The sequence below is a fragment of the Polistes fuscatus genome, unplaced genomic scaffold, assembly GCF_010416935.1.
Source record: "Polistes fuscatus isolate 324 unplaced genomic scaffold, CU_Pfus_HIC Scaffold25, whole genome shotgun sequence".
Taxonomy (NCBI): Eukaryota; Metazoa; Arthropoda; class Insecta; order Hymenoptera; family Vespidae; genus Polistes; species Polistes fuscatus.
The window spans coordinates 2548297-2562561 of record NW_025113102.1 but is presented as its reverse complement, the minus strand read 5'-3'; the positions used below and the strand labels follow the sequence as shown (position 1 = coordinate 2562561).

General features: G+C 41.2%; 1 protein-coding gene across 1 annotated transcript; it reads left to right on the top strand.

The window, feature by feature from the left end:
• The first annotated feature begins 9330 nt into the window (after nt 1–9330).
• Nucleotides 9331–9930, top strand: LOC122518645. The gene has a single exon (XM_043637691.1). It carries the CDS (start codon nt 9331–9333, stop codon nt 9928–9930), a length of 600 nt encoding a protein of 199 aa, XP_043493626.1.
• Nucleotides 9931–14265: the final 4335 nt, after the last annotated feature.

Here is a 14265-nt window from a genome sequence, read left to right as displayed (position 1 = left end):
CGGAGAATTGGCGGTTGATAGCCACTGATATTTTTCTGAGGCAAATTCCGTTCCCATCTGACGAAAGCAGTTTAGCGCTTGATCGTAACTAATATTTATTCGCACGTGCAAAATTAAAAGATCAGCACATTCTTTTCCCACGGGATGGTAAAAGTCGGTAGTGGAGGAAGCATCTAGCGCGAGTGGGGGTACCTCCCACTCGGCCGTACGGGACTTGACGTGGGGAGCTTAGAGACTCCTCTCCGGCAGGCTACCGGCAACCTATATACTTAATACTTATACATTTTGTGCTCGAAAGTCTCTCTTCCAATATAACAACTTCTCATTTAAGACGAGTCTTTTTCAAGATAGTCTTTTTTATACGTTAACAATTTAATTAACTTGGAAGACAGACTTTCTCATAATACATAATAAATTATTAACAAAATATAGTTAATAATTTATCCAATTTACTATTATTGCTTGATTATACAATTTTTATGTAAGAGTTCATACACGTCGCGCAGTTATAATTGATTATTACAATTTGCGTACAGTAAACGCACTTTAACACACCACATTTATAATCCGTGTTACATTTGTAATATATCCGTGTGACAGTTACAACAAGTGATCAAAATTGTGTAAACCACTTGTGCAACTCTTGTTTGTTTTAACATTGAAGAATATACTTTAGTTTTACCTATTAATATAGTGATATTCATTTAATAACAAAACCTTTTTACACCGAAATCCTGTGACTACCTAAACAACGCAATTGATTCTAAGGAGCTTGGGTCCGTGGATTATCGGCATTCAGCACAAATCGTATTTTCTAAAGGACATATTCATCTATATCAAGGGTAAGTACCTCTCATCCATCTTGACCTTACAAGTTATTGGCACATGTTGGCTTTTCTAAGATCATCTAGCCCAGATCCCTGGTAAAGTACCGGCTGATCGGACTGACCAAAAATAGGGCAACATAGTTCTAAACCATGTAAATTTTCTAAATTTAAAAGAAATTGACCGGGATAAGAAACGTATTTTTGTTTTTTTTTTGTGGAGTTTCTCGTTTAACTGCGGGGACGTCACATCTTCAATATGGAAACCAATTCTGATCATCAAAGTCGGAAAGAAGAGATATCGAGACAACTGCTAAGAGTGGCCATTGATGATCCTCTATTAGAGATCCAGGGTGATTCTCTCATTTCAGCACTCTCACACCATATAATTTCTCCACACCCAATTTATCTTATTTCTATAGTCAGCTTTGCAATCAGTTTAGGATCACTGGTATTAGCAGTTTTGTCATTGTTAGTTATTAAGAAATCTAAACTATGGAAAGTCTTCCAAAAACGTTCTGAAATATATAAGTATCAATCAGCCTTATTGGGGTTAGCTGCCCAGGAAGTTTAATCTATAAAATTTAAATTCCTTAAAGAACAATATAATAAAAACTTATTAGGTTGTTTCTAAATTCCCAGTGAGTGAGAAATCAATAAGCTATGAGTACTAAAATTTATCACCAGTATAGTCGACATCTAGTGGGAGAAAATTGGGACTATACGATCAGAGCACTTCTTCATAGAATGATCCCCGACGACCATGATGTTACCATGATGTTAGATCAGCTCAACGAAATGCACCAGGCTTTTCGGACGGAGCATTCGTAGTTAGTGTCTCACTGGCCCCCAGCTCATTTGAATCACCCATACTTTAGCACAAAGGTCCATCTCAAGGAAAATAAGCTGGTGATCAAGGTCAAGCGCATACTAGGACGGCTCTAAGAAAAGCACATGCAGACTACTCAGCCAGCCGCTGCGGCAGCAGGTGGCACTCGAACACGCTCACGACTACCTGAACTGACTGTGCCTACTTTCAGCGGAGATATCCGAAAATGGCCAGATTTCAAGGCCATGTTCGTCTCGGTCATCGGGAGTCGCTCAGATCTTAGCGACTTCGAGAAGTTCCAATATCTTAAGGCCGCAATGAAAGGTGACGCATCAGAGCTAATCCTAAATCTCACGCCAGACCACTCATCGTACGCCGCAGCGTGGCAACTGCTCAATAACCGGTTCGAGAACAAGCGGCTTATAATTAAAGCTCCACTCGAAAGACTACTCAACCTAAAACCCATGCAGAAGCGGCAGGCCAGCTCACTCACCAAGTTGCTCAACATCAACAACGAGACGACTCAGGCTCTCAAGCATGCTAACACCGATAAGTGTCACTTGGTGACGCTCGCCAGTGGGTTACTCGACCGAGACACGCACGAGAGATGGGAAACATCACTAACATCTTCAGATGAGTTCCCATCACTTAGTCAGCTCATTGAATTCCTCTTGGCTCGGTCTCGCACGTTAGAGACCATAGAGGAGAACGCGACATATACGACAGCTCAGCTCAACGCGTCGAAGATACCGGTTTCCAAGCGCGTCGTTGTCCATCAGGCATCTCAACAGTCCCGAGCCAATTCTCCAAGGCCAGTATAGTCGACATCTAGTGGGAGCATTAGTTCTAGATAAGATTGATTTTTACAGGAACCACCCAGAGAAGGTTGGTATTAGATTTAGACAGTTGAATGCTGCCTGGATTGCCGATATTTCCTCAGGATTCCATAATGAAGTCAACGTGTTCCATTCGTTTGAAAACTATGTTCAGGATCAGATCAAGGGAGGGCTCATGGATTACTATCAAAGATGGAACTTATGCTGGGATGTACAAATAGAGAGTTTACAGCTACAATTAGACTATTTAACCAGTGGATTGAGGAACAGGGATATATCTTCTGCTCTCAAAATACTTAATTCTCTTAAATCCAATAGTCAACTTCAAGAGTCAGGTCAACATAAATTTTATATCATTAATTTACATAATGCACTAACATTAGAAGCAGAGAAGGGGTTGACTTATCAGAGAGTAGAACAATTACCAGGTGTCAAGTTTTGTGAGGATCATGTAGTATTAGAATCAATTCCAGGGGGCCCCATAATCATCACTTACCAAATGTTTGTTAGTATCACAGACAAGATAGAATCCAGGCTCTCATTGCTCTATAATGTTCTGTATAGTTCTATAACTCCCAGACAATCTCCTTATAATACAGGTCGACTCTTTGAGTCAGTTTATTACCTTTGTGAGCAATGCTATAAGGAGCTTGGTAACACATCCGCAAGATTCTTTAAGATGTTAGAGCCTTTGTGCATAGGGATTTCCTTGAGAGTGTTCCCAGCAAAATGGAATGATCATAATTTCCTCACAGAAATATATGGGTCAGCTGTCAAAAAGGATAGCAGTCTTATGCCCTTCTTAAAGAAATTCATTAGCTTAGGAGAAGAGTATTTAAGTCAAGACGATGTGGAGGGTGTTCCCTATTTGATTGAGCAGTTTGGGCAGGAGAAACTACACAATTGGCCAATCACATCAGGGGAGGAAGGAATGAAAAAGATGTATACATATGGAACTAGTTATAGGAAACTAGCTGATGTAGCAGTCAGAGAAATTGAATCTGACTTCAAAAAGGAATACTTAGTAGCTTACTTTGAAAAAAACAAATTATTGCCTAAGACAATAGAATCGTTTAGAATGCCTAAAAGCATCAAGCAGATTTACAATAATAGGGGACCACCATCTCTCAGAGAGCGTTGGAGAATCTCATCAGCTGACTGGAGTCAACTAGAATTCCGACAAGAAAAGGTCGACATGAAGCTCCAGCGCGGGGTAAAGCAGGGAGACCCCCATTCCACACTAATATTTAATTTAGCAATAGAACCATTGCTACAAGTACTGGAAGACATGCAGGGAATAAAATAAACCCAGAAGTGAATTTATCGTTGCTGGCGTTCGCAGGCGACATGCCTCTCTTAGCAAACACAGTGGAACAAGCCAGCGAATTACTAGACACGATGTAGACAGACCTGAAAGGGCTAGGGATGTCTCTGCCGGTGGGAAAATGCACCACCTTCCTAATTAAGAATACAAAAGACTCCTGGTGTCTAGTAAACCCCGACTTGATAATCAAAAGTGGAGAAAACATTCCGTACGCGGGTGCAGGATGCAAATTAAAGTATCTTTGTATGAGTATATTTCCTGCGGCCGGAATTGATCTTGAGGGCCTAAAAAGCAATCTCTGCAGTGCACTAGAAAGAGTAAAGAAACTCGCGCTTAAACCATACAAAAAGACGACTTCATCTCCACATACCACCTAGTCCCACACTACCTGCATCAGCTAATAACTGCAGTCCCGAACATCAGCCAAATAAGAGCACTAGATCAGGAGCTATGGGTAGTGATAAGAGACATCTACCACTTGCCACAGAGCACAACAAAGGGACTAATATAAAGTGGCAAGAAAGACGGGGGACTAGGATTCCCAAAGCTAGAGATAACGGTGGTATCTGCTAGCTTAAAAGCTGAGCTGAAATTTATAAACAATTCAGACCCGGCGATGCAAGCTCTAGCACTTGGCACAGGTATGGTGAACCAACTAAAGAACCTGGCCAAGGCTGTTCGTATCAACTGGCCTGTGGTTGATGCGAATGAAATAGACAAATAAAAAAAAAGGGAAATGAAGAAAGAGCTTGCGTCATGGGCCTCGCTCAGTACGCAAGGCAAGTCAGTTAAGTCTCTTTCTGACGATAAAATTGCCAACGCATAGTTATATAAGCCAACGCTCCTTAAACCATGCAGATTCATAACGGCCCTCAGGATGCGTACGAATACTAAAACCAACAAAGTAGTGTTATGTAGAGCGAAGGCAACGACGGATACGACTTGCAGGAATTGCAAAAGCCAGCCGAAGACACTGACGCATATACGCGGCTAATGTCAGATAAACAAAGCCGAACGTATCCGTCGACATGACAAGATCTTTTATCTCGTCATGAACGAAACAATGAAAAGAGACCCAGAGGCAACAGTAACGAAGGAGATTACAATACAATCCCCTTCAGGCGGGAATTTCAAACCCGATCTGATAATTAAAAATCAGAAAGAGGTATTCGTAGTCGATGTAACGGTCCGCCACTAAGACAATGATTACCTTGCACAGTTACGAAATGAAAATTTAAGGAAATATAGCCCGTTGTTGCCTCTCCTGCAGCGAGAATATGAAGCGACCGCTGCAGAAGTCCTACCACTTGTGGTAGGAACACGGGGTGCTATGCCCAAGGAGACGATCATTGATCCAAGATCATAGGAATCCATGATCAAAAAACGCTTACAACTATATCATTAATAACGTTACGTAGTTCCATAGAAATTTACCACAGATTTATGGACTACGAAGTTCCCCGTTCGACCAGGAACAGTTAAGCCTGGACGACAAAATCTCTTGGCCAAGAGCCCGAATCAGGAAATAACAAAAATTAAAAATAAATAAAAGCACATACAACCATTGATTATAACACGACTCTACAAAAAAATTTTCGTTCTTTGTCCTAAAGTTTATACTATTATTTTCCAGTTAGTTATGCACAAAAACGAAAAGAAAATACCTTTTTTCGGTATAAAGTTTGCTTTTGTGATAGTTATAATAATAATACTCATTTTTCAATTTTTTCATAAATTTTAATTGATTTTAATATTTTTAAAAAGACCGCGCGGTGAGAGTGGGGTATTAACGTTTACACTGTGCCGCTAGATGGCACCCGAGTGATAAACAACCATCAGGTGTTATTTACAAGCCCAGAATAACTTAAAATGTCGTCACGAAAGTGCAAATACGATGCTGATGCATTTTGTTTTATATGTGGTCAATTTATTAAAGTTCGAGACGTGAAATATGAACTAAAGACATCTCACGTTCTCTGTGAAGCCTATGAAGCATATTTTGACTGTCCTGTACGGAATCAAGATAAGCCATGGGCTCCACATGTTGCTTGTAGTTATTGTAAAAGGTGTTTGGAAGGTAAGCAATTTTTATTTAATTAAGCGATGAATCCAAAATAATAGACATATTAATTTTTATTTTTATATTTTTAGGTTGGTATCGAGGTGAGAAATGGTCTATGAAATTTGCAATACCAAGGATTTGGCGAGAACCAAAAGACCATATTACTGACTGCTACTTTTGTATGGTGAATCCAAGTAAAAGACGTAGAGGTAAAAATGCAAAACCTATTGAATATCCTGACCTCGAATCTTCTTCTGCTCCAATTGCTCACGACCTGACACGACCAGTACCTGAGCCACCAAAAAAATTATCGCAGAAAAGTAGCTCATCTTTTAGTTCTTATAAAAGTAATTCCGATAAGGAGTTTTTGCCTACACCTGAACAACCAAAACACTATCTCATTACTTCAGAAGATTTTAACGATCTAATTAGAGATTTAAATTTGCCAAAAAATAAAGCAGAGCTTCTAGGCTCTCGGTTAAAACAGTGGAATTTGCTTGATGATGTTAAGATCACGGATCAGCGGACTAGGTATGAAATGTTTGCAACATTTTTCACGAAGGAAGATGGACTTTGTTTTTGTAATGACATTAAAGGTATGTTTGAAGCAATTGGCATACCCTGTGTCCCTAGCGAATGGCGTTTATTCATTGACAGCTCTACAAAAAGTTTAAAAGCAGTTCTATTGCACAACGGAAAAAATTTCCGTCTCTTCCAATTGCTCACTCAGTACATCTCAAAGAAAATTATGAAAGTGTCAAAATTTTGCTTGAATCTGTAAAGTATCGTGAGTGTACGATCGGAATCGATCGTGAGCGAGAAAGTAGCATTTTGTAAAACGCGCCCTTAGTCCGACATTAGCGATCATATCCCCACCACTCGGCGCCGAGCGTGTGCACGCCCTGCTGGGCCCATTATCGAGGACATTCGGTCTAGTCTTTCGCCAGACGCTTAAGAGAATACTTCATTTTTCCAACAAACATTAGTAGACGATTCAACATCCCAGGGGTAGTGCGATCACATCCCAGGGTCGACGATAGAAAGGTGACGGACCGCAGAGGCGGTAATTAACGATAAAGGTGACGGACCGCAGAGGCGGTAATTAACGATAAAGAAAGGGAGAGGCGATACGAAACGGTAAGAAAGTTCTTTATTGGTACCAATCATCTGAACGGATAAACGAGAGGAGCGGCACCACGTGCTTTGCCCGTAGGTGACCGCTGGTAGAGAGAGGAGAAGTTAACCACGGGTTTATCCGTGGTTGATCATCATCTTAACGTAATATAATATTCAAACAGGGTTTTTATGCCGTAAGGCTTTTCCCTGATGAGCCAATAAAGCATTAGCATTTTCATTGGCTCAACCACGTGTTTTATTTTGTTTTAATTACCCTTTCACCTTCCTTACAATTAGCTGAATCCAATCGCCGGAGGACTCCACGTAGGAGGAATTTTTGGCAAATACAGTGAGTATAACTGGGAGCTGATTGGAGATTTTAAAATGGTGGGATTTTTAATGGGGCTACAGGGTGGATATACAAAGTATCCGTGTTATTTGTGCTTGTGGGATAGCAGAGCGGATTCTAAACACTATATTCAACGGTCATGGCCTGTAAGAACAGAATTGTGTGTCGGAAAACAGAACGTCAAATTTGAGCCGATTGTTGAAGCAGAAAAAGTGTTAATGCCGCCTTTGCACATTAAGTTAGGGTTAATGAAACAATTTGTTAAAAAACTGGATGAAACTTCAGAAGCTTTTGGATACTTAAAAAAATTTTTTCCGAAGTTATCGGAAGCAAAGGTTAAAGCTGGGGTTTTTGTTGGTCCGCAAATAGGACAGATTTTCGCCGATAAAAAATTTCCAACGTTGCTGAATCGTACTCAAAAAGCAAGTTGGAACAGTTTTAAAGCAGTAGTTTCTGGATTTTTAGGAAATAGTAAAGCTTAAAACTACGAAAAGTTGGTTGAGGATATGCTTACAAATTTTAAGGCCATGGGCTGCAGGATGTCATTAAAAGTACATATGCTGCATGCTCATTTGGATAAATTTAAAAACAATATGGAAGCCTATTCCGAAGAGCAAGGAGAACGTTTCCATCAGGACATCATGAATTTTGAACAACGCTATCAAGGCCAATACAATGAAAACATGATGGGCGACTATATTTTGGGTTTATTGAGAGAAAGTAGCTATGAACATAAAAGAAAAAGTAAAAGTGTGCACTTTTAAGTTATTTTCCACTTTTCTGTAAGCTAATTTGATAGTAAAACTTAATAAAAATAATAAACATTTTTATTTCAATAGTTTTATTTTCAATCAAAAATTAAAATCCGAGATTTTTAAAAATTTCGTTCAATCAGTCTTCTAAGCACAAAAGCAAAGTTTTTCATGCCATATATTTTTTTTCCGTCTTATTACGACCTAAACTACCGAAATTTAATGCTTTGCAATCAAAGTCAAATTTCATGTTGACCCGTGTAATTTATTTATTTATTTATTTATTTACTTATTATTAAATTATTTATTTATTTTAATTTATTTTACAACTGGACACACAACTATTGGTCAAACAAAATCTACTTTTATTAAAAACAACGAGGGAAGAGAAAAATTTGTATCAAACACGGACACATATACATATATATATATATATATATATACAAACAAAATTTTTTTTTTTAACTATTGACAACAGCAGATCATCTGCTGACATAAAATGACCAAACATGACTAAACAACATGACTTATATATGTAAGTTTGGGGATAAATCCAAACTGTAAGGCGACTCGCTAGAGGGAGCTGCTTGACACTCAGACTTTTGCGCTCCGACTGGCGGTGGTGCAATCATTACTTGTGATTGGACAGCCGTCCCGCCAATAGAAAGCCGCGACATCCCGGGCAGAGGAAAAAGGGACTAGGGAGCGGGCAGAGGTGTTAGCAACTAAGGAGAGCGGATGGAGAAAAAGAAAGGCACATGTACCCGTTGTAAAGATTTGTTATTCCAACGTTGTTAAAATATATCGTTGTTATTTGTTACACGAGTGATATTAATTCTTGTTATCCGCCTACGTAAAACCTATAATTTCCCTATGCTATTATTTGGCTAATAGAGCACGCCACATAATTGGTGACCCCGAACGTCGAACAGAAGTATAAACCACGTGTTCCGATTATAAGCAAAAAAGGGAAAATGTCGGTAAGCCGAACTCCTCTAATTGATAGAAGTTACCAGGAGGTAGAATAAATGGATTCAGGAGAATCCGATATAGACGGGAAAAGTGAGGCTGGAAAGGAAATCCAGGCGAACGAATTCAGGAACGTAAGACAGCATACATTTTGGCGTAACAGACCAAAATTATGGTTTTCACAGCTAGAAGGAGAATTTGCAGTCTACAGGATTCGGTCAGACGAAATTAAGTATAGCGCAGTCTTGAGGCACTTAGACGAGCAGGTAATGTTAAGTGTGGCAGATATTGTAGAGCAGCCACCTCAGACTGGCAAGTATGAGCGACTAAAGACAGCTCTAATTGAGCGCTATACAGATTCTGTAGGAAAACGGCTAAGGTCGCTCCTGGGAGGAATAGAGCTAGATGATAAGACTCCGTCAGTGCTGCTTAGAGAAATGCGTACACTAGCAGGAGGCGATGTACGCGAGGATATGTTACGTACGATTTGGACACAAAGATTACCACAGCGTATACAAAAGCTCCTGGCAATCTCGGACGAGTGCGGTTTAGATAAAATGGCGGCCAGAGCCGACAGGGCTATGGAAGTAACAGCAACACCAAGCATAGCGAGTGTCGATAGCTCCAGTAGAGAGGAGGTTATGCAGTTAAGGGAAGAAGTTGGAAGACTGACTGCTACCATAGCCGCGATTTCCAAAAACCGGGGGAAGTCAAGGCAAGCACAACCAACCTGTAGGAGTCGTGCCAAGGCAGACAATAATACTGTAGATGGATGGTGTTTCTACCATAGGCGCTACAAGGAGAAAGCGTTTAGGTGTATTTTACCGTGCAAGGCACCTTACCCGCTTGCCGATCAGGGAAACGAGTAAAACATCCTGAAATAGGAACCGTTCAGGACAGTGGCATTTCGCAAAAGAGGCTTCATATTACTGATACTGTTAATAATATCAGGTTCTTGATCGATACAGGGGCTGACATCTCGCTGCTGCCAGTAAGATTTGTTAAAGGCAAACCAAGACGAACAGCGATGCAGTTGTTTACAGCTAACAATGTACCAATTTATACCTATGGTGAAAAGTTGCTGGAGCTGAACTTGCGGTTGCGTAGGCAATTCAGATGGAAATTCTGCGTAGCTGATGTTAACTGTGCGATAGTTGGTGCAGATTTCCTTCACTACTACAATTTAAGTGTAGACCTTCGTAGTAGGTCACTGAAGGACAACCACACCGGGGCAACAAGAGTAGCGAGTTTGACTAGCCAGCCACATATATCGATAATGACAGTCAGATCTACGGATGAACAGTATTTTATGTTAAAGGAATTTGCAGGGCTGACTAAACCATTCACTCACCTAGGGCCGTGTCAGAAGGGAGTAGCTCATTATATCGAGACGGAAGGGCCACCAGTAGCCTATCCCTTCCGCAGGCTTCCCCCTGAAAAACTAGAAGCAGCTAAAGCCGAATTTCGATATTTGGTGGAAATGGGGATCTGCAGACCATCAAAGAGCCCTTGGGCGGCACCGCTGCACTTGGTTCCCAAGAAACAGCCAGGCGTTTGGCGACCTTGTGGAGATTATCGCGGTTTAAATGCTGTCACTAAACCAGATAAATATCCTCTACCGCACATCCATGATTTCGCACACGGGTTATATGGGAAAACCGTGTTCTCGACAATAGATCTGAAAAGAGCATATCACCAAATTCCAGTTGCTGAGTCAGACATCCAGAAAACTGCAGTAACGACACCGTTCGGACTTTTCGAATTCCTTACAATGCCATTTGGTCTAAAAAACGCAGCCCAGACATTCCAACGATTTATTAATTCTTTGTTCCAGGATTTAGGCTACGTTTATTGTTACATAGATGATATACTGGTCGCTTCCGAAAACCGGGAAAAACATAGGGAACATCTACGTACAGTACTTAGCAGGTTACAAAAGGCAGGCATTACGATTAACGTAGACAAGTGCAATTTTGAAGCTGATAGGGTGGAATATTTGGGGTATTCAGTTGATAAGAAAGGAGTAAAGCCACTGCCAAAGAGGGCAGAGGCGATAATGAATTATCCTAGACCAAAGACAGTAGTAGAGTTAAGAAGGTTCCTGGGTCTTGTTAATTATTACAGGAGGTGTATTAAAGAGGCGGCACAAGGCCAAGTGAAGCTGACTGAATTTCTCACAGACAGCCGCAAAAATGACAAGCGCCCAGTGCCATGGACGAGGGAAGCGATAGAGGCGTTTGACCGCTGCAAGCAGGCGCTAGCCGAAGCCACAAAGCTAGCACATCCAAAACCAGCCGCACCACTTGTCCTGACCACGGATGCATCAGACGTAGCGATAGGCGCAACGTTAGAGCAAGTCGATGGATATGTAAGACAGCCTTTGATGTTCTTTTCAAAAAAACTTTCGGAGACGCAACGTCGGTATAGCACGTATGACCGTGAGTTACTGGCGATATACGAAGCAATTAAATATTCGAAAGATTTCATCGAAGGAAGGCAGTTAACAATACGTTCGGACCACAAGCCCTTAACTTTTGCATTTCAGCAGAGGTTAAATAAGGCATCACCGCGTCAGGCGAGACAGCTAGAGTTTATTGCACAGTTCTCCACTCAGATTGTCCATGTAGGGGGTTCTGAGAACATTGTGGCAGACGCACTGTCCCGTATAGAAGCTGTCAACGTCCCAGTAATAGTTTCTACAGAAGAGTTAGCTCTCGAACAAAGTAGAGATGAGGAGCTAAAGCACATCTTAGCTAGCAGTTCCAAATTACAACTTAGACCATTTACATTGGCAGGGCAGGAATGTCCATTATACTGCGAGAGTAGGGAAGAAGCTATTGTACCTTATGTCCCTAAGGTATTGAGGAAAAAGATCTTTGACGTAGTACATGGGCTAGCACATCCGAGTGCAAGGACTACCAGACAGCAAATAAGACAGAAGTTTGTATGGCCAGGGATGAACAAGCAAATCGCGCTATGGTCAAGGACGTGTTTACCCTGTCAGGCAACAAAAATACAACGACACAATAAAGCAATGCCCGACAAAATTGCAATACCAGGTGAACGTTTCCGTCACATTCACTTAGACCTTATCGGGCCGTTACCTGTCTGCAAAGGGTTTAGGTATTGTCTTACTATGATAGACCGATTTACGAGATGGCCAGAAGCAATCCCGATTGCTGACATTACAGCAGAGTCAGTAGCAAGAGCGTTTTTCGAGACATGGGTAGCGCGATTTGGAGTGCCTACGATCATCACTACGGACCAAGGATCGCAATTCGAAGCAGAACTGTTCAAAAAATTGACCGAGCTATTGGGGTGTTCGAGAACAAGGTCTTCACCATATCACCCTCAATCAAACGGTATTTTGGAAAGATGGCATCGAACGCTAAAGACAGCGATAGTTTGCCAATTAGGAAAAGAGAAAAATTGGTTAGAAGTATTGCCAATAGTTCTTCTAGGGTTGCGCACAGCTTATAAAGAAGATATCAAATGCTCGACGGCGGAAATGCTGTATGGTTCAACACTCAAACTGCCTGGAGAGTTTTTCGAGGACAATCATTTACGAGTTAAACCGGAAATATTCGTACAGGACCTAAGAGAGCGGATGCGAAGAATTCGCCCTAGAGAGGCAGCACATCACGCAAAGAATGTACCTTTTGTGCATAAAGGGTTGCAGCAAGCAACACACGCCTTTTTAAGAGACGATACGATACGGCAACCACTACAACAACCGTATCACGGCCCTTATGAAATTTTAGCTCGAGTTAACCAGAAGCTTTACACGGTGTTGGTAAAAGGCAAGCCATGCAACATTTCAATCGAGAGACTAAAACCTGCATTTTTAGATGTTACAGAATTCCAGCAGGACACAGCGCAAGCTTCGCAGGTCCCTGAGTTAAGAACATACCCGGGCGCTAAAGCCAAACAACGAGTCAACTTGTAGAACTCTGGAGGGGAGTACTTTGGCGCTCCGACTGGCGGTGGTGCATTCATTACATGTGATTGGACAGCCGTCCCGCCAATAGAAAGCCGCGACATCCCGGGCAGAGGAAAAAGGGACTAGGGAGCGGGCAGAGGTGTTAGCAACTAAGGAGAGCGGATGGAGAAAAAGAAAGGCACATGTACCCGTTGTAAAGATTTGTTATTCCAACGTTGTTAAAATATATCGTTGTTATTTGTTACACGAGTGATATTAATTCTTATTATCCGCCTACGTAAAACCTATAATTTCCCTATGCTATTATTTGGCTAATAGAGCACGCCACAAGACCAAGCTCAAGTCGCCTGGCCGTGGCTTTTGAGAGTCGTAACTACGTGAGACGAGAAGTAAACTCGTAGAGATATTTTTGTTATAATCTATGTGTATTGATTTAAGTTATATTCGTTTTAATCATAATAAACGAAAGCTGTACATATTGTTGATTCAGTTTAAACTTAGCATCAAAAGTTGTACTAATTAGTCAACCGTAGTTACCATCATTACCAAGGCAAAGAAATTGTCTTATATATATATATACGCTATAAATTTTACAAAATTGACAAAAGTAAGACTCCCCTCTTAAAGAAGACTAAGAACAAACATATGTTCGCTAAATTATTCTAGTCATAAGTTTACAAAAGGAAATAAGTTCCTGTTAAAAGATGTGGTAAACCTGATTCGGTGCAAGTCGTAAGGTCCTCATACAAGGGAGCAAAATCGGACACGGCGGCAGAGCTAGTGCTTAGTGGGTAGCACTGGGCGGATGCCTCTACGAGGTCTCCCTAGAAACGGAAATAAACCGGCTAAACCCCGCTACTCCAAAATGGAGACTCTGTTAAAATCTAATTTTTCTGAGTTCCTGCGAGAATTCATTGGCAGGTCAGTTAGACGGGTTTCCTCCAAGGAAATGGAGCTCGGACAAGAGTCTAGTAAGTATGAAGAAGCAAGGTAAAGAGGCGGTAATTGTTGAGGCAGCTATGCACAGGGAGTGCTCGAAAAAGTTATCTCGCCGAGCAGCTACAAAGCCAAGTCAAGTACCCTAATTTCACCGGACATTCCTCATGTCTAAGAGTAAGTTATTCTTGATCAGAAAGTCAGCCCCAAGGATCGACTAAGGTACATCAGCTACAATGAGTGGCCAGTGAAAATAACGTCGCAATCCCAGATCTATGTCAGCAGAGTATGTACCAAAGGTGAGAATCGGTGTCATGTTGGCTGCAAA